We start from the raw sequence: 21,233 nt of genomic DNA on the forward strand, positions 1-21,233 counted from the left end.
TTACGTAACCTAATGCAGCAGCATTGGCACACAGCAAATTCCCACAAACAGCAATGAAATAAATAACCAGATCATCTGTTTTTAGCGTTTTCTGGTGGAACACCTAGTTAGCGTTCAGAAGAAACCCAACTGTTGGTTGAGGGATAAATGTTGGCCAGGACACCAGACGAACTTCCCTGCTCCTCTTGGAATAGTGCCGTGGAATCTTTTCCGACCATCTGAAAGGGCAGATGGGGCCACAGTTTAATGTCTCATCCGAAAGGCGGTACACCTCCGACAGTGCAGCACACACTCAGTACTGCACTGGAGCATCAGCCTGGATTACGTGCTCAAGTCTCTGCAGTGGGGCTTGGACGCACAACCTTCCGAGTCAGATGCGAGTGTGCTACCACTGAGCTAAGGGCTGACACTTAAGCAGGCAGAAATTACATCAGAACAGAGGAACAAAACCAGTTAAAAGCTGTGTTTCTTCTGAATGCTAACTGTGCGCTCCCACCAGAAAACGAGACCACCCTGAAACTTACTTTTTTGCTTTGGTGCTGTTGGGGTAATCCACCACCATCCCGCCCGTGAAACCAGCCTTTATCGCCTGTGCTGTGATTAACTCCAGCTGGAGACAAAAAAAAAAACGATTTTAGTCGTTCTCAATCATTTATTCCCCCCTCCCTTCAGTAATTCTTCCCCTTCGGCGCCCTTTGGTACCTTTCCCAAGTGGCACTGTGGTAGCGCTCTTGCCCAAGTCAGGTAGTTATGGGTTCAAAGCACATAATCCAGGCCGACACTCCAGCGCAGTACTGAGGTTGCATTGATTACTGCATTGTTGGAGGTGCCCTCCTTTGGCTGTGATATTGAGCCAGGGCACTGCCTGGCTGTTCCACTGGTGCAGGTGGATTTTAAAGATCCAATGGCACTACTTAAGGAGGAGCAAGGAGCTCCCTTGACGATGTAGACACCACAATTCCAAATAATTATGTGTGTGTGAGTGAGTGAATGGACATTTGAGATGTGATAAGACACTACAAAAAAGTTTTTTTTTAAAAAAACAAAGTGTTTCTATGTGCGAGGCTAAACAGTGAGTATTGGTGGGCAATTCAACTGCAGGGGCATCACAGCAGACCCTATCCTGTTCTTGCTCAATATCCACACATGCACATTTGTAACAGGGGTTACCGGATAGAAATTTGAAGTGGGAATCTTGACCAATTCTCCCCTCCCTAATGCCCACTCACACAATCACTGCCCCAAATGAGCTCAGCTAACTCAGAAGAGACCAGGCATCAAACGTGGGACTCACATGTCCACAAGGCTCAGCTGCTTGCTGCATAAACTGAATGATCCACTGGGCAAGGGAAGCTCTCAGTAATTTCCAACACGCTTCAAATTAAAGTCAGCACAGATTCTGCACTGATTAATACTGCAACTTTAGTGGGAACAGTAGCAACTGCTGCTCGTGATATCAGACAACGCCTACAGAGGCTGCAAGAGGACAGAGCCAGGAATAGTGATCCATCAAACTACAATTACACCGTGACAATGAGATGCCAAAAATCCCTCCAAAGCCTGCAGGACTCTCAAAACTTAACATGGAGCCACTGCGCTCCTCCAATGGCCCGACAGATAGAGACATTATCTAATGTAGTACGATGTCATTTTGAGCAGAAGGTCGCAGGTTCAATCCATTGTCTTTGCCGATTTAAGCTAACAATGAGCCCTGGCACCTTGTGTTACAGAAGGGAAGGGTAAAAAAAAGGTAACTAGATATCCTAGAATCATACAGCACTGGGGCCATTCGCCCCGTCATGCCTGTGCCAGCTCTTTGAAAGAGTTATCCAATTAGTCCCACTAAATGCTCTTTCCCCATAGCCCTGCAAATTTTTCCTTTTCATGTATTTATCCAATTCCCTTTGAAAAGTTACTATTGTATCTGCTTCCACCACCCTTTCAGACAGTGCATTCCAGATCATAACTCGCTGTGTAAAAAATGTTCTCATCTCCCCTCTGGTTCTTTTGCCAATTATCTTAAATCTGTGTTCTCTGGTTACCGACCCTTTACCAGTGGAAACAGTTTCTCCTTATTTGCTCTACCGAAACCCTTCATAATTTTGAACACCTCTATTACATCTCTCCTTAACCTTCTCTGTTCTATCCTGCTGCTGTTTGCTATCCAGTGACATGGCTGGAAAGTGCACTTGTGTGGAGGTCAGGTGACAAGGTGACTGGGCTTGACTGTAATGCTCTCCTTGGATCAACAGCCCAATGACACTGGCCGTTTAGGCTTGGGTGAAGAATGGCCACTTGGGTGAAGTAATGGAGTGCTGTTGATGCCCATAGAGCAATAATAAGCAAGAGTCACTGCTAGCCAACAGAGAAAAGTCAACCAGCATTTAGCCAAACAGGTTCTCTTCCCCAGCACAATCTAGTAGCATGATTATCAGGTACCAAGGCATGCACCTGCTGTAATGACTAAATCCTGATGAGGTCACACAGCGTCACCTTATCAAACGATCATTTAAAGCACTAGCAACAAGGTTTACGTGGACTTCGATTTCGTTGAGTGTGCTGAATTTATCTCATAAAAGCAGTCACAGTTCACTGCGCGCTAAACAAGCCAGAAGGACAAATAGAACAGGAGGCTGACACACTAACCATATGTCAGCTATTAAGTTCCACTATTTCAATATTGTAATAACCAACCTGTGCAGAGTTCTCAGGATATAACTGAAACACAGCTCGAGCTCCTCGCACCTGTAAAACAGACAATACAGGAAAGTCATTCTGGTCATAAAATAACAACAATTGTGTCAAATCCCAGTTTCATTGGAGTGAATATCAGCAACTCGTGGCAATCCTGTTCCATGAGGCTCCCACATTCTACATCCTCAATGGCTCTCAACTAGAGGACTGTAGGCCAGTAGGGTGTGATCTGTGACCCTTGGTGATGGGTATGATGCATGTGCCTAAAATGGGAAACACAACCCTCTGGGGACTGGGTGTACAGTAGCGGAGTAAGGCGGGGGACGAGAAGAGATATACATTTAAAATGTCTGGGTATACATTATAATTCTTTCCTCAGGTTTTCTTGTATCATTTCCTGCATCACTTGAATACCCAGAGTTGTTCTGATAACAGCTTACAACCTAGTTCTAGGGGAATCCTTACGGCGAAATACTACAAATAAACCAAGCAATCTGCACACAAAACCAACCACATCTGCACTACAGGTGCCCTGAATACTGAAGCTCCCCAGTCTCAAACGCTTACCAGACTAGCGTACAGGGAGCTGAAGAATTTGTAGAGCCGCTTTGGAGGGCTGTGACTCTTCTTATCCGCATTGCACAGCCACTGCAGGGCAGAAATACTGAGGACAGAAAGAAAAAGTAGACCATTAAATTCACCGCTTGCACTTTGGGTTCTCCTTCGTGTATCCCAGCTTCTGCCCAATCTGACAGGTATTTGAAGATGTTGAGTGTTCTGCTTCCAATTAAATGTGGGTCAACCCAAAACCCATGTAACTCCCTCATTTAGTTATTTCGTGGAAAGAATTCCCACTTTCCAATTTTTGGGCTGGTGTGTTGGTGGGGGAGGGGGGGGGCGGGGAGACAGTGGTTAGAGAGGGAAGGAAGATCAAACAAAATTACTACTGGTTTAACTTCAGAAACACTGCCTCAAGCACAGAGTCTTGTTCAAACACGATATCTGGGCTGCAGCCAAAAAAAAAGGGGAGTGATTATAAATAGCACTCTGTTATTTAATAAGACAGTGGTACCAAACTGATACCCAGCTTAAGGCATCTGGGCTGTGAGGAGAGGCTGAAGAGCCTGGGATTGTTTAGTGTGAAGAGAAGGTTCAGGGGAGATTATTCAAGCATTCCAGATTTCCAAGAGAATGGATCAATAAAATTACACTCGGATAATAAGTTTGAGATTGCCACAAACTCCAAAACCAAGCGATAGAGGCTCAAGCTAAGAGAAAAGGTGCCCAGTTTAGATGTAACTTTAGGCAGAGTGGTGAATGCGTAGAATGGACTGGCCAGAAAGGCAGTAAGTGAACAAAAACTCATCAGTATTTGAAAGAGTGGGCGACTGAGGAACATTTGTTTTTGGGACTAGTTAGATAGACCGCAGAGCCTTGTATTTTGCTGTACTTTTCAGTAGTGTATTGCCTGGGTGATCGGGACAGCCAGTTGGGACACTGGCACAGGTCAGGGGTACAGCCATTAACCCACCCTCTCAGCACCAGAAACACAAGTTCAGAAAGTTGGAAAAATACAGGGCAACTAGAGGGATCTGTGACTTAAATTTAAAAAGCACACAATCAGCTCCTGGCCATCTGACACCAATGGTTTGAAGCTTATCCTGGAAAAGATCAGAACAAGACTAAGCTTTATTTTGGGAACTGAACATAACTGAAGATCTGAAAAAGACTTCACATCAAAGAGCTGCATTTGAACTTCAGCACTTAACTAGTAAATAAATTTAAATGAGCGAATGCATATTCACTGGCAGTTTTGCAAGTACTTGCCAATGGAAAGAGGTATTTTATTCTTCACCCATACATGGCACTGTTCCACCAGCATCAGAGTACTCTGTACATTATACATGTAATCAACCAAACTGAATTGGAACAGTACAAATTTTGGGAAGGTATATTTGAACAACGTTACCAACTTTAAACAAGCTGTGTTATGATCTTCTGATTTTAAAACCACTACAGCAGGGAAAATACACAGCGGGATTGTGATTTGTTACAAACAAGAACGAACATCATTTATACAGCAACTTTCATACCCTCAGGACATCCCAAAGTGTTTCACAGCCAATTAATTACTTCTGAAGTGTAGTCACTGTTGTAATGTAGGCAAACATTACAATTTGTCCACAGCAAGGTCCCATAAATAGCAATGTGATGAATGACCAGATTGTGGTGGAAGGGTAAATGTTTGCCAGGACACTGGGGAAACTCCCCTGCTCAGCACCATGGAATCTTTAAAGTCCACCAGAGTGGGCAGATGGGGGCCTTGGTTTAACAGATCATCAGAAAGACACCACCTCTGACAACGCAGCACTCCCTCAGTACTGCACTGGAGTTGCACCCTGGATTATGTGCTCCAGTCCCTGGAGTGGGGCTCGATCCCGCAACTTTTTGGAGCTCAGAGTCAAGAGTGCTACCACTGAACCAAGGCTGATGTCGTCTTAGTGGATTGGCAATGGAATACAAATAATAATTAAAGCTCCAATTCAGCATTGTAGAGTATCTTAATAATGCCTTGTATCACTGTGTATTACTCCACCGGTTGTGTCAATGCTGCTCCACAACCTGTTCCTACGAGGCAGATCCCTAAGGCTGAATAGGTCAGACATGTTAAGGGAGGGAACTTAAAAAAAATTAAAGTTTTTTTTAAAGAGCAGATCATTTTTAATATCGACCATTCCCTGGTTGAATCACTCCATGGCCTTGCCCCTCCGTTACCTCCTCCAGCCCTACAACCCTCAGAGATCTCTGCGCTCCTCCAATTCTGGCCTCTTGCACATCCCCAATTTCCATCGCTCCACCATTGGCGGCCGTGCCTTCATCTGCCTAGACCCTAAGCTCTGGAATTCTCTCCCTAAACCTCTCTGCAACTCCACCTCTCCTCCTTTAACTATCTCCTTAAAACTTATCTCATTGGCCAAGCTTTTGTTCACCTGTCCTAATATCTCGATGTGGCTCAGCGACAAGTTCTGTTTGATAACGCTTCACTACGTTAAAAGGTGTTATATAAATGCAAGTTGTTGTTTGTGGGACAAATGAGAACATCTGATTGAAACAGGATCGACTTCCGAACCTGCACAAACCACAAGGATTGTTTACTTCAATTCCTTTCCCTGCAAACTAGGGCTGTGACAAAAGAAAACCTGCCGCCTTTCCTTTAAACAAGACTACTGCTGCTGCATGGTGTAAGCGTTTACGTAGAAAGCATTGCTAGTTCCCCATCGGTTTCCCTTTTACCTGATGCAGCCATCAAAGGTGCCAGGCCGAAATGGAATACCAGCACCCACGTCTCCCAGAATGAGATCACCTTCCACCTCTCTCTCCAAAGCAACATCTATCAGGAAAAGGAAACAAAACAAATTCAAGGTCACGTAGTATAGAGACTGCAGCACAAAATGAGTTAGATGGTGTGGGAGAGTGCACCATTACTCCATGGTTTTCAAATACAGGAGATTTTACAAGCACATGATTGGCACAAGTATAAACAAAGATAACATTTTTGCTGCTTTGGAGTTAAGATTTTTTCAGACTCCTTCCTTAATCACGAAACACTTCTTGCTCTGGCTAAAAGTACACAAAAATTAAATGTAACAGAATATTCCACCCAGTTTAATGTGATTCACCTGCTGACTCACCATTTATTATCCCACTCTCCCGCTCACTCCCCATACAGCTTAATATCCTACCTAGTCTAATCCCACTCCCCATACCCTTTAATATTCTTCTTTCTCAAGCAAATTTATGGACTCTTGTTTCTTTATATCTATCTCCATGAACAATTCATTACCTATAATATTAAAACTCTTGCCTATCGCACACATTTCTGGTATCACTTACTTCCCATGACACTTTGTTGATAAACCCCTATTGTCTTAAATCAGCTTATCCTCTGATCCACTGTGAGCAATTACATATGTAAGGAGTCTTACAACACCAGGTTATAGTCCAACAGCTTTATTGGAAAGCTGTTGGACTATAACCTGGTGTTGTAAGACTCCTTACATTTGTCCACCCCAGTCCATCACCGGCATCTCTACATCATAGCAATTACATGGGAGATCTGCTAGTGAAACAATCATTTTGGAGAGTCTTATAAGCCTATTTTATCCCCTCATTCTTACCTTTGATCTTACAAGGGACCCTAATCTGGGATCCTGAGTACCTCCCCAGCAACGAACTGAGCACTCTCAGCTGCTAGGGAAAACTGCCTTCATCCGAGTCAGGGGCATGGTGGGATGTTGCTGCAGTGCGAGTGTTTTAAGCAAGCTCCAGGATTCTCTCATTATTGGGACAGTAGGATCAAATAAATCCCCGAATGCTGATCTTACGTTTCTAAAATTTAAAGAGGAAAAAGCAGGGTCCAATGCTTGGGTAATCAGTTCATCTGCCAGCCTGGTGCTCAAAGAGCCTATGAACCTGCTTAAAACTCCTGCTCTGCAACAGCCCCTCACATGAATCCCCAAAGAGGCCAACATCAGAACACCCCCACCATCCCAAATGGAATTCAGCTGCCCAAACCCAAAGGGCAGCAGGACTTCTCCAAACAGGGCCCTTCCCCCCCCTCTCCTCCCACTGTCTGAGCTGACAACGAGCAATATGGCACAGGGGCCGACAGCACTATGTCACAGGACTCCTCAGCACAGCTAACAAGCTTCTAACCCCTGGGACGGCACTCTCCCACAATCTGAATTAAGGAAACACCAAATGCAAAAGCCCCATTAATGAGGAAAAAGAATAGCAATAGTAGGCTCGTCTTGCTTCTTTACTCAGTGGTGAGAATGTGGAACTCGCTACCACATGGCGTGGTTGAGGCGAATAGCATAGATGCATCTAAGGGGAAGCTAGATAAGTATATAGAATGTATAAACACAAACAGGCCATTCGGCCCAACTGGTCCATGTCAGTGTTTATGCTCCACATGAGCCTCCTCCCTCCCTACTTCATCTTACCCTATCGGCATATCCTTCTATTTTTTTCTCCCTCGTGTACTTATCTAGCTTCCCCTTAAATGCATCTATGCTATTTGCCTCAACTACTTGCGGTAGCGAGTTCCACATTCTAACCACTCTTTGGGTAAAGATGTTGCTCCTGAATACCCTATTGGATTTATTAGTGACTAATTTATATTTATGGCCCATAGTTCTGGTCTCCCCCGCAAGTGGAAACATCTTCTCTGCATCTACCCAATCAAAACCTTTCATAATTTTAATGACCTCTATCAGGTCACCCCTCAGTCTTCTCTTTTCTAGAGAAAAGAGCACCAGCCTGCTCAATCCTTCCTGATAGGTAGAACCTTTCAGTTCTGGTATCTTCCTTGTAAATCTTGTTTGCACCTTCTCCAGTGTCTCTATCTTTTTTATAATATGGAGACCAGAACTGTGCACAGTACTCCAAGTGTGTTCTAACCAAGGTTCTATACAAGTTTAACATAACTTCTCTGCTTTTCAATTCTATCCCTCTAGGAACGAACCCCAGTGCTTGGTTTGCTTTTTTTAAAAAAATGGCCTGATTAACCTGCGTTGCTACATTGTGATTTGTGTATCTGTGCCCCCAGACCCCTCTGCTCCTCTACCCCATTTAAACTCTTCTTATCCAAACAGTACGTGGCACCCTGCCACCCCCCCCCCCCATTCTTCCTCCCAAAATGTAATACCTCACACTAATCTATATTGAAATGCATGCGCCAATTACACGCCCATTCTGCAAGTTAATTAATGTCTCCCTGTATTTTGTCGCAGTCCTCCTCAGTATTAACTATACCCTCCAATTTGGTGTCATCCGCAAATTTTGAAATTGTTGATTCCCAAGTCCAAATTGTTTATGTAAATGGTGAACAGTGGTCCCAGCACCAATCCTTGTGGAACGCCACTTGCCACCTTTAGCCAGTCTGAGTAACTACCTTGAACCCCTACTCTGTTTTCTGTTTTGTAGCCAGCTTGCTATCCATTCCGCTACTTGTCCCGACTCCACATGCTCTGACCTTAGTCATAAGCCTAATATGCCGTACCTTATCGCAGGCCTTTTGAAAATCTGAATATATTACATTTACTACACTACCCTTGTCTACCCTTTCTGTTACTTCTTCAAAGAATTCAATAAGGTTGATCAAGCATGACCTGCCCTTTGAAATCCAGTTTCTAGATATTTTTCTATTACATCTTTGAGTAAAAATTCCATCGTCTTTCCTACTACCGATGTTAAGCTAATTATATAGTTCCCTGGACTGGTTCGATCTCCCTTTTTAAATACAGGAATCACATTAGCTGTCCGCCAGTCCTCTGGCACTGTTCCCTTTTCTAATGAACTTTTATATATACGTAGTAGTGCCTCTGCTATTGATTCCTTAACTTCTTTTAATATGCGCAATTGCAGTCCATCTGGACCTGGGGTTTTATCCACTCTAAGTTTGGTTAGTTTAGCAATTATCTCCCCCCTTTCTATCTTAAATGTCCTTACATCTTTTTTGATCTCCTCTTCTAATGTCATGCCCACCATTTTAGTCTCCCTGGTAAATACTTAAGTTAAGTAATTATTTACTATTTCCGCCATCTTGTTGTCATTACCTGTGAGTTTATCTCGTGCATCCCTTAGTGCCCTGTACCTATCCTGATTTTTCTTTTGTTATTTATGTGTCTGTAGAATACTTTACTATTTCTTTTTATATTCCTTAATAATTTAATTTCATAGTTTCTCTTTGCCTTCCTAGTTAATTTTTAACTTCTTTCATAACCTTTTCATATTTCCTTTTGTCATCCTCTCCTTTGTTGTCTGTACTTATTTTATGCCTTTTTCTTCAATTTTGCCCTTATTTCTTTATTCATCCATAGTGTGTTATTACTGGCTAGTTTGTTCTTGCTTTTTAGTGGGATTTCTCCTGGACTCTACCGAGCACCGTTTTAAATGTATTCCACTGCTGTTCTATTTCTTTTATTTATCAGTAAATTTTTCCATTTATTTTCCTTAGTTCCATTCTCATCCCCTGAAAATCAGCTTTTTTCCAATGTATTACTTTGGTCTTTGTCTTACTTATGTCCTTCTCAATCTCTATCTTAAACTTTATGTTGTGATCGCTAGATGCCCCCCCTACACTTACTTCTCTGATCTGTTTTGGTTCATTTTTCATTACTAGAACCAGCAGTGCTTCCTCTTTTGTTGGGCTTTTTACATACAGGATAAGAAAGGAACCCTGCACACATTGTAAAAACTCCATTCCCAGTACCCCTTTACCTACCTCTTCTTGCCAGTTTATTTGGGGATAGTTAAAATCTCCCATGATTATTATTCTATGTTCTTCACTGATTTCACATATTTGCTTACATATTTCGTCCTCCACCTCCTTTCCACTAGTAGGTGGTCTGTAATATACCCCACTAGCCTGATTGGTCCCTTATCTTTTATTTCAATCCATATGGATTCTGTTTCTATCCTTCTGTTAGTTATGTCCCTTTTTTCTACTGCTATTATTTCATCTCTAATTAGTAGTTACTCCACCCCCTCTCCCTTCTTCCTTCCCTATCCTTTCTGATTATGTTATAGCCTGCAATATTCAGTTGCCAGCCCTGTTCTTTATGTAGCCATGCTTCAGTTATTCCTACTACAGCAGGTTCCTCACAACAGATTATTGCCTCCAATTCCCCAGTTTTATTTTTTACGCTATGTACATTGCTGCATTGGCAGTTTAATTCTGGACCAGCCATATAAATACTGTGGCTACAGGAGCAGGTCAGAGGCTGGGTATTCTGCAGCGAGTGACTCACCTCCTGACTCCCCAAAGCCTTTCCACCATCTACAAGGCACAAGTCAGGAGTGTGATGTAATACTCTCCACTTGCCTGGATGAGTGCAGCTCCAGCAACACTCAAGAAGCTCGACACCATCCAGGACAAAGCAGCCCGCTTGATTGGCACCCCATCCATCAACCTAAACATTCACTTCCTTCACCATCGCCACACTGTGGCTGCAGTACGTGCCATCCACAGGATGCACTGCAGCAACTCGCCCAGGCTTCTTCGACAGCACCTCCCAAGCCCGCAACCTCTACCACCTAGAAGGACAAGGGCAGCAGGCACATGGGAACAACACCACCTGCACATTCCCCTCCAAGTCACACACCATCCAACTTGGAAATATATCACCGTTCCTTCATCGTCGCCGAGTCAAAATCCTGGAACTCCCTTCCTAACAGCACTGTGGGAGAACCTTCACCACATAGACTGCAGTGGTTCAAGAAGGCGGCTCACCACCACCTTCTCAAGGGCAATTAGGGATGGGCAATAAATGCCGGCCTCGCCAGCAGCGCCCACATCCCACGAACGAATAAAAAAATATTAATCTTTAATAGTTGTTCCTTTTACTTTATTTTTAATAGTCCTTCTATACTTCTGTTTTATAACTGTATTTGTTACTTGAAGTTTATGCCATCTTTATTCCTTACTCTGGTCTGACCTTTACACTCATCTCCTGTTTCTTTTACCTTTAAGCTTTTATTATTGCTACCAGATCCCTCCTCTCCCTGTGGGAGAAGGCTTGTGTGCAGCATAAACACCTGCATCGACCAGTTGGGCCGAATGACCTGTTTCTGTGCTGTAAAATGCTATGTAATTATATCTTTTAGAACAGTTGTACGTTTAAACAATTATAGTCCCACAAAGCTGGCATGTGGGGCTAAGTCTCCACTGCAGGTACTTTTATATCACTGGAGTGCTGTCAACTCTTAATGCACAGGTCTTCCGCAGTCAATGGCACTCCAAGTAAAAATCACCCTACTTCCATCTTGTTCCAGCAGCAGCAGAGACATAATTTCCTGGGAATCTTCCCAGTCTGCCAGCAAACTAGTCTCAATGCACCCAACAAGAGACCAGCGGCGGAATTCAAATATAAAAACGGGAGAGTGACATAGGGAGAGCCAAGTAGTGGGCTGCACAGAGCCATATTGTTAAATCTGTTTGTAGCACGAAATGTGTAATATTGTTTTCTCACCTACCAAGCATGGCTGCACTGATATCCACACCAACCCAGTGATGTCCTTCTTCAGAGAGGTAATCCCCACTGAGCCCTGAGCCACACCTGGAACGCAAACAGAAACATATTCACGTCATTCCTCCCCAAGAGATAACATGCCCCAGTACACGTCCCTGACATGGTGATATATCGGTCATGTGCCAGTCAGGTAACTCGGTGAGTTCGATTGATCTGATTTTCAGCATCTAACAGATGGACGTGAGTGTGAATTGTTGTTCAGTACCACAGCTCAGTCAATGTTTCAGGAAAGAAAACTATGTTGGCAAAATATAAAAACAAAGATGGTCATTGCTTACAACACTACACTAAAAATCGATTCAACTATATGTTTTCAACAGCTGATTTTCAAATACAAATGGATGCACTTTTTTTTAAATTCGGAAGGGGCTGGATAAAGATTCGAATCGTTCTTTTTTTGGTGGGCAAGGTGAGGAATGTTAGTATTGTGGAATGGAACATTTTCCATTTCAGACACCCCGTGTCAGCATCAAGTGTGTCAGGTATGGAGCAGCCAGTTGCAGGGTAAAACTCCCTCTACCTTGCCACAGCAGTGTGCTTCAGCCCCACATTCAAGAACATCCCCCTCTGTGCCACTTCTTCCAGTTCCCTTGCACCAGTCTCCTGAGGCCTCTCCAAGTGAGGCTGCTGATCCTTGCCGTGGCAGTTTCGTGCCATCATCCCATCCCCACTAGGAACTGGATTGGGACTGTTCAAACACTTATCATATAGGATCCCTACAGCCAACAGAGGGGGCTTTCACCCCATCACTTTGGGCCGGAGTTAAACCCAGGTCTTAGAGGTAAAAGATCAGTGTTTGACCCACTGCACCATCTAGTTCTGTGGAAATATTTTAATTCCCTCCAAGTAAAACTCGCTGTAGCTGTTTTCTTAAATACATCTTCCACGTGGTTCCGCCAGTACAAAAGACCTCTTCTTGCAGACTCACGGATTACGAAGAAGTGGCAAAATATAATCAGAGCAATAACTTGAACGGGGTTGCTCTTGCAAGCCCAATGTCCAGTGAAGGAGGACGCCAGCAGAGGCCTGGGAGCAGATTCCAAGTCCAGTCTGGAGAACGGTGTGTGGAGCAGAAGGAACAAGAGAGCGAGGGGAACTACACAGCTGCACCTCGATGTTAATTTGTTATGAAAATTCCCTGCAAGAGATTTTAACAGTTTAAGAAGAACCCTACCCAACGTCTAACAGGAAACAAGGCTGATCTTCGGGTAAATTTAGTAGCTCGACAGCCCTCTCTGACATCTGCGTCTGGATTTCAATCATACGAGAGCTGTGAAGGGAAGAGACCACAATTTAATAATGTAATACCAGTGACGACACAGTATTTTTTTCATTTATTCTTAGAATGTGGATGATACTGATAGGAGCATTTATTGCCCATCGCTAGTTGTCCTGAGGGATTTATGGGACTGGAGTCACATGTATGCCAAACCCAGGTAGGGGTAGCAGGTTTCCTTCCCTGATGGACATTAGTGAACCAGTTAGGTTTTTACAACAATCCGACAGCTTTCATGGTCATTTTCTGGCACTAACCCACAAATTACCAGATGGCGTGGTGGAACGTGAACTCTGGGTTGTCACTAGGCACAAAACCACTAGGCTACTGAACACAGGATTCAGGAACTGTCCCTCTAGATTGGAAAGTTGCACGTCACTCCGCTTTTTAAGAAAGGAGGGAAACTGGGGAATTATAGACCAGTTAGCCTAACATCTGTTGTGGGGAAAATGCTGGAGTCTATAATTAAAGATAGGGTGACTGAACACCTCGAGAATTTTCAATTACTCAGAGAGAGCCAGCATGGATTTGTGAAAGGTAGGTCGTGCCTGATAAACCTGATTGAATTTTTTGAAGAGGTGACTAAAGGAGTGGACAGGAGAATGTCAATGGATTTTATTTATATGGACTTCCAGAAGGCATTTGATAAGGTCCCACATAAAAGAGACTGTTAGCTAAGTTAGAAGCCCATGGAATCGAGGGAAAAGTACGGACTTGGTTAGGAAATTGGCTGAGCGAAAGGCAACAGAGAGTAGGGATAATGGGTAAGTATTCACATTGGCAGGATGTGACTAGTGGAGTCCCGCAGGGATGTCTTGGGGCCTCAATTATTCACAATATTTATTAACGACTTAGATGAAGGCATAGAAAGTCTCATATCTAAGTTTGCCGATGACACAAAGATTGGTGGCAATGTAAGCAGTGTAGATGAAAACATAAAATTACAAAGCGATATTGATAGATTAGGTGAATGGGCAAAACTGTGGCAAATGGAATTCAATGTAGACAAATGTGAGGTCATCCACTTTGGATCAAAAAAGGATAGAACAGGGTACTTTCTAAATGGTAAAAAGTTAAAAACAGTGGATGTCCAAAGGGACTGAGGGGTTCAGGTACATAGATCATTGAAGTGTCATGAATAGGTGCAGAAAATAATCAATAAGGCTAATGGAATGCTGGCCTTTATATCTAGAGTACAAGGGGGCAGAAGTTATGCTGCAGCTATACAAAACCCTGGTTAGACCGCACCTGGAGTACTGTGAGCAGTTCTGGGCACTGCACCTTCGGAAGGACATAATGGCCTTGGAGGGAGTGCAGTGTAGGTTTACTAGAATGATAACCGGACTTCAAGGGTTAAGTTACGAGGAGAGATTACACAAATTGGGGTTGTGTTCTCTGGAGTTTAGAAGGTTAAGGGGTGATCTGATCGAAGTTTATAAGATATTAAGAGGAACAGATAGGGTGGATAGAGAGAAACTATTTCCGCTGGTTGGGTATTCTCGGAGTAGGGGGCACAGTCTAAAAATTAGAGCCAGACCTTTCAGGAGTGAGATTAGAAAACATTTCTACACACACAAAGGGTGGTAGAAGTTTGGAACTCTCTTCCGCAAACGGCAATTGATACTAGCTCAATTGCTAAATTTAAATCTGAGATAGATAGCTTTTTGGCAACCAAAGGTATTAAGGGATATGGGCCAAAGGCAGTTATATGGAGTTAGATCACAGATCAGCCATGATCTTATCAAATGGTGGAGCAGGCACGAGGGGCTGAATGGCCTATTCTTGTTCCTATCCTACATGACACGGAGTCCAACTTTACGACATTACTCAGTTCCATAAAACAAAGTACCAGAAGCATCTCCCCCACCTTTTTGTAATTACCCCCCACCCCACCTTCCTGAAGATGCCGACTCAGGCAAGTACTGGCAGCTCTCCATTTTCACTCAACGGCAGCAGTGAGGGTCAGCAAGGCACCTGACCTGGCGAAGTGGGACTATCGCAGCCTAATACCATGTTTGTCAACATACAACCTCACCAAATAGAATCAATAAAGAGCATAAACACCAAACACCAGACACCAAGATGGTGGCAATACTTACTTCTGGGTATATTTCCTTGCTTCATCTTCACTGTAAAACTGAAGAAAAGGAAATAATTTTTCAGCACTTCCGAGAGTTGAAGCCACATTGTAAATTATACACCATCTCAAAAAAAACTGAGGTTTTGATTAGCTCATTTGTGCGACACCGTTAGAACAGTGTTCATTCTGCTCCAGGCCTGCAAAGCAGAACGCAACGTCGCTGTAAAAGATATATTACATGGCCCCAGTAAGGAAGTACAGCAGTACACGATCACCACACCAGTACTGTACATGCTGCACACAATGTTATTCATTCAGACCAGCAAATTACATTGCCCAAGCAATAACCTTGGTATTGAGCAGGGCGAACCCCTCACACTGACAGTATGGGGAGGGGAGTGGAAGGGAGGGGGGGGGGGGGGGGGGGGGGGGGGAGGAGAGCGAACCCCTCACGCTGACGGTAACGGGGGGGGGGGGGGGGGGGGGGAGGAGAGCGAACCCCTCGCACTGACGGTAACGGGGGGGGGGGGGGGGGGGAGGAGAGCGAAGCCCTCGCACTGACGGTAACGGGGGGGGGGGGGAGGAGAGCGAAGCCCTCGCACTGACGGTAACGGGGGGGGGGGGGGGGGAGAGCGAACCCCTCGCACTGACGGTAACGGGGGAGGGAGGAGAGCGAACCCCTCGCACTGACGGTAACGGGGGGGGGAGGAGAGCGAACCCCTCGCACTGACGGTAACGGGGGGGGGAGGAGAGCGAACCCCTCGCACTGACGGTAACGGGGGGGGGAGGAGAGCGAACCCCTCGCACTGACGGTAACGGGGGGGGGGAGGAGAGCGAACCCCTCGCACTGACGGTAACGGGAGGGGGAGGAGAGCGAACCCCTCGCACTGACGGTAACGGGGGGGGGGGGAGGAGAGCGAACCCCTCGCACTGACGGTAACGGGGGGGGGAGGAGAGCGAACCCCTCGCACTGACGGTGACGGGGGGGGGAGGAGAGAGAACCCCTCGCACTGACGGTGACGGGGGGGGGAGGAGAGCGAACCCCTCGCACTGACGGTGACGGGGGGGGGAGGAGAGCGAACCCCTCGCACTGACGGTATTGGGGGGAGGAGAGCGAAACCCTCGCACTGACGGTATTGGGGGGCGAGCGAACCCCTCGCACTGACGGTATTGGGGGAGGAGAGCGAACCCCTCGCACTGACGGTATTGGGGGGAGGAGAGCGAACCCCTCGCACTGACGGTATTGGGGGGAGGAGAGCGAACCCCTCGCACTGACGGTATTGGGGGGAGGAGAGCGAACCCCTCGCACTGACGGTATTGGGGGGAGGAGAGCGAACCCCTCGCACTGACGGTATTGGGGGAGGAGAGCGAACCCCTCGCACTGACGGTATTGGGGGGAGGAGAGCGAACCCCTCGCACTGACGGTATTGGGGGGAGGAGAGCGAACCCCTCGCACTGACGGTATTGGGGGGAGGAGAGCGAACCCCTCGCACTGACGGTATTGGGGGGAGGAGAGCGAACCCCTCGCACTGACGGTATTGGGGGGAGGAGAGCGAACCCCTCGCACTGACGGTATTGGGGGGAGGAGAGCGAACCCCTCGCACTGACGGTATTGGGGGGAGGAGAGCGAACCCCTCGCACTGACGGTATTGGGGGGAGGAGAGCGAACCCCTCGCACTGACGGTATTGGGGGGAGGAGAGCGAACCCCTCGCACTGACGGTATTGGGGGGAGGAGAGCGAACCCCTCGCACTGACGGTATTGGGGGGAGGAGAGCGAACCCCTCGCACTGACGGTATTGGGGGGAGGAGAGCGAACCCCTCGCACTGACGGTATTGGGGGGAGGAGAGCGAACCCCTCGCACTGACGGTATTGGGGGGAGGAGAGCGAACCCCTCGCACTGACGGTATTGGGGGGAGGAGAGCGAACCCCTCGCACTGACGGTATTGGGGGGAGGAGAGCGAACCCCTCGCACTGACGGTATTGGGGGGAGGAGAGCGAACCCCTCGCACTGACGGTATTGGGGGGAGGAGAGCGAACCCCTCGCACTGACGGTATTGGGGGGAGGGGGAGCGAACCCCTCGCACTGACGGTATTGGGGGGAGGGGGAGCGAACCCCTCACACTGACTGTGTTGGGGGAGAGCGAACCCCTCACACTGACGGTATTGGGGGGAGGAGAGCGAACCCCTCGCACTGACGGTATTGGGGGGAGGAGAGCGAACCCCTCGCACTGACGGTATTGGGGGGAGGAGAGCGAACCCCTCGCACTGACGGTATTGGGGGGAGGAGAGCGAACCCCTCGCACTGACGGTATTGGGGGGAGGAGAGCGAACCCCTCGCACTGACGGTATTGGGGGGAGGAGAGCGAACCCCTCGCACTGACGGTATTGGGGGGAGGAGAGCGAACCCCTCGCACTGACGGTATTGGGGGAGGAGAGCGAACCCCTCACACTGACGGTATTGGGGGGAGGAGAGCGAACCCCTCGCACTGACGGTATTGGGGGGAGGAGAGCGAACCCCTCGCACTGACGGTATTGGGGGAGGAGAGCGAACCCCTCGCACTGACGGTATTGGGGGGAGGAGAGCGAACCCCTCGCACTGACGGTATTGGGGGGAGGAGAGCGAGCCCCTCGCACTGACGGTATTGGGGGAGGAGAGCGAACCCCTCGCACTGACGGTATTGGGGGGAGGGGGAGCGAACCCCTCGCACTGACGGTATTGGGGGGCGAGCGAACCCCTCGCACTGACGGTATTGGGGGGAGGGGGAGCGAACCCCTCACACTGACTGTGTTGGGGGAGAGCGAACCCCTCACACTGACGGTATTGGGGGGAGGAGAGCGAACCCCTCGCACTGACGGTATTGGGGGGAGGAGAGCGAACCCCTCGCACTGACGGTATTGGGGGGAGAGCGAACCCCTCGCACTGACGGTATTGGGGGGAGGAGAGCGAACCCCTCGCACTGACGGTATTGGGGGGAGGAGAGCGAACCCCTCGCACTGACGGTATTGGGGGGAGGAGAGCGAACCCCTCGCACTGACGGTATTGGGGGGAGGAGAGCGAACCCCTCGCACTGACGGTATTGGGGGAGGAGAGCGAACCCCTCGCACTGACGGTATTGGGGGGAGGAGAGCGAACCCCTCGCACTGACGGTATTGGGGGGAGGAGAGCGAACCCCTCGCACTGACGGTATTGGGGGGAGGAGAGCGAACCCCTCGCACTGACGGTATTGGGGGAGGAGAGCGAACCCCTCGCACTGACGGTATTGGGGGGAGGAGAGCGAACCCCTCGCACTGACGGTATTGGGGGGAGGGGGAGCGAACCCCTCACACTGACTGTGTTGGGGGAGAGCGAACCCCTCACACTGACGGTATTGGGGGGAGGAGAGCGAACCCCTCGCACTGACGGTATTGGGGGAGGAGAGCGAACCCCCTCGCACTGACGGTATTGGGGGGAGGGGGAGCGAACCCCTCACACTGACTGTGTTGGGGGAGAGCGAACCCCTCACACTGACGGTATTGGGGGGAGGAGAGCGAACCCCTCGCACTGACGGTATTGGGGGAGGAGAGCGAACCCCTCGCACTGACGGTATTGGGGGGAGGAGAGCGAACCCCTCGCACTGACGGTATTGGGGGGGAGGAGAGCGAACCCCTCGCACTGACGGTATTGGGGGGAGGAGAGCGAACCCCTCACACTGACGGTATTGGGGGGAGGAGAGCGAACCCCTCGCACTGACGGTATTGGGGGAGGAGAGCGAACCCCTCGCACTGACGGTATTGGGGGAGGAGAGCGAACCCCTCACACTGACGGTATTGGGGGGAGGAGAGCGAACCCCTCGCACTGACGGTATTGGGGGGAGGAGAGCGAACCCCTCGCACTGACGGTATTGGGGGGAGGAGAGCGAACCCCTCGCACTGACGGTATTGGGGGGAGGAGAGCGAACCCCTCGCACTGACGGTATTGGGGGGAGGAGAGCGAACCCCTCGCACTGACGGTATTGGGGGGAGGAGAGCGAACCCCTCGCACTGACGGTATTGGGGGGAGGGGGAGCGAACCCCTCACACTGACTGTGTTGGGGGAGAGCGAACCCCTCACACTGACGGTATTGGGGGGAGGAGAGCGAACCCCTCGCACTGACGGTATTGGGGGAGGAGAGCGAACCCCTCGCACTGACGGTATTGGGGGGAGGGGGAGCGAACCCCTCACACTGACTGTGTTGGGGGAGAGCGAACCCCTCACACTGACGGTATTGGGGGGAGGAGAGCGAACCCCTCGCACTGACGGTATTGGGGGAGGAGAGCGAACCCCTCGCACTGACGGTATTGGGGGGAGGAGAGCGAACCCCTCGCACTGACGGTATTGGGGGGGAGGAGAGCGAACCCCTCGCACTGACGGTATTGGGGGGAGGAGAGCGAACCCCTCACACTGACGGTATTGGGGGGAGGAGAGCGAACCCCTCGCACTGACGGTATTGGGGGAGGAGAGCGAACCCCTCGCACTGACGGTATTGGGGGGAGGAGAGCGAACCCCTCACACTGACGGTATTGGGGGGAGGAGAGCGAACCCCTCGCACTGACGGTATTGGGGGGAGGAGAGCGAACCCCTCGCACTGACGGTATTGGGGGGAGGAGAGCGAACCCCTCGCACTGACGGTATTGGGGGGAGGAGAGCGAACCCCTCGCACTGACGGTATTGGGGGGAGGAGAGCGAACCCCTCGCACTGACGGTATTGGGGGAGGAGAGCGAACCCCTCGCACTGACGGTATTGGGGGGAGGAGAGCGAACCCCTCGCACTGACGGTATTGGGGGGAGGAGAGCGAACCCCTCGCACTGACGGTATTGGGGGGAGGAGAGCGAACCCCTCGCACTGACGGTATTGGGGGGAGGAGAGCGAACCCCTCGCACTGACGGTATTGGGGGGAGGAGAGCGAACCCCTCGCACTGACGGTATTGGGGGAGGAGAGCGAACCCCTCGCACTGACGGTATTGGGGGGAGGAGAGCGAACCCCTCGCACTGACGGTATTGGGGGGAGGAGAGCGAACCCCTCGCACTGACGGTATTGGGGGAGGAGAGCGAACCCCTCGCACTGACGGTATTGGGGGAGGAGAGCGAACCCCTCGCACTGACGGTATTGGGGGGAGGAGAGCGAACCCCTCGCACTGACGGTATTGGGGGGAGGAGAGCGAACCCCTCGCACTGACGGTATTGGGGGGAGGAGAGCGAACCCCTCGCACTGACGGTATTGGGGGGAGGAGAGCGAACCCCTCGCACTGACGGTATTGGGGGAGGAGAGCGAACCCCTCGCACTGACGGTATTGGGGGGAGGAGAGCGAACCCCTCGCACTGACGGTATTGGGGGGAGGAGAGCGAACCCCTCGCACTGACGGTATTGGGGGGAGGAGAGCGAACCCCTCGCACTGACGGTATTGGGGGGAGGAGAGCGAACCCCTCGCACTGACGGTATTGGGGGGAGGAGAGCGAACCCCTCGCACTGACGGTATTGGGGGAGGAGAGCGAACCCCTCGCACTGACGGTATTGGGGGGAGGAGAGCGAACCCCTCGCACTGACGGTATTGGGGGAGGAGAGCGAACCCCTCGCACTGACGGTATTGGGGGGAGGGAGAGCGAACCCCTCGCACTGACGGTATTGGGGGGCGAGCGAACCCCTCGCACTGACGGTATTGGGGGGAGGGGAGCAAACCCCTCACACTGACTGTGTTGGGGGGAGAGCGAACCCCTCACACTGACGGTATTGGGGGGAGGAGAGCGAACCCCTCGCACTGACGGTATTGGGGGAGGAGAGCGAACCCCTCGCACTGACGGTATTGGGGGGAGGAGAGCGAACCCCTCGCACTGACGGTATTGGGGGGAGGAGAGCGAACCCCTCACACTGACAGTATTGGGGGGGGGGGGGGGGGGGGAGAGCGAACCCCTCGCACTGACGGTATTGGGGGGCGAGCGAACCCCTCACACTGACGGTATTGGGGGAGGAGAGCGAACCCCTCACACTGACGGTATTGGGGGGGAGGAGAGCGAACCCCTCGCACTGACGGTATTGGGGGGAGGGGGAGCGAACCCCTCGCACTGACA

At 49.4% G+C, this 21,233-nt stretch overlaps 1 protein-coding gene across 1 annotated transcript in view; it reads right to left on the reverse strand.

Moving 5' to 3' along the window:
• bud23 (BUD23 rRNA methyltransferase and ribosome maturation factor) overlaps nucleotides 1-15,220 on the reverse strand; it is a 30,033-nt gene extending 14,813 nt beyond the window's left edge. The window contains exons 1-7 of the mRNA XM_067989387.1: nucleotides 15,165-15,220; nucleotides 12,964-13,059; nucleotides 11,734-11,816; nucleotides 5,989-6,085; nucleotides 3,262-3,358; nucleotides 2,695-2,745; nucleotides 525-610 (exon numbers count right to left, since the gene is read on the reverse strand). Of these exons, the coding sequence (XP_067845488.1) occupies nucleotides 525-610; nucleotides 2,695-2,745; nucleotides 3,262-3,358; nucleotides 5,989-6,085; nucleotides 11,734-11,816; nucleotides 12,964-13,052 (503 nt within the window). The 5' untranslated portion in view covers nucleotides 13,053-13,059; nucleotides 15,165-15,220. The remainder of the gene's footprint in view (nucleotides 1-524; nucleotides 611-2,694; nucleotides 2,746-3,261; nucleotides 3,359-5,988; nucleotides 6,086-11,733; nucleotides 11,817-12,963; nucleotides 13,060-15,164) is intronic.
• Nucleotides 15,221-21,233: the final 6,013 nt, after the last annotated feature.

The sequence above is a fragment of the Heptranchias perlo genome, chromosome 8 (genome assembly GCF_035084215.1).
Source record: "Heptranchias perlo isolate sHepPer1 chromosome 8, sHepPer1.hap1, whole genome shotgun sequence".
Lineage (NCBI taxonomy): Eukaryota > Metazoa > Chordata > Chondrichthyes > Hexanchiformes > Hexanchidae > Heptranchias > Heptranchias perlo.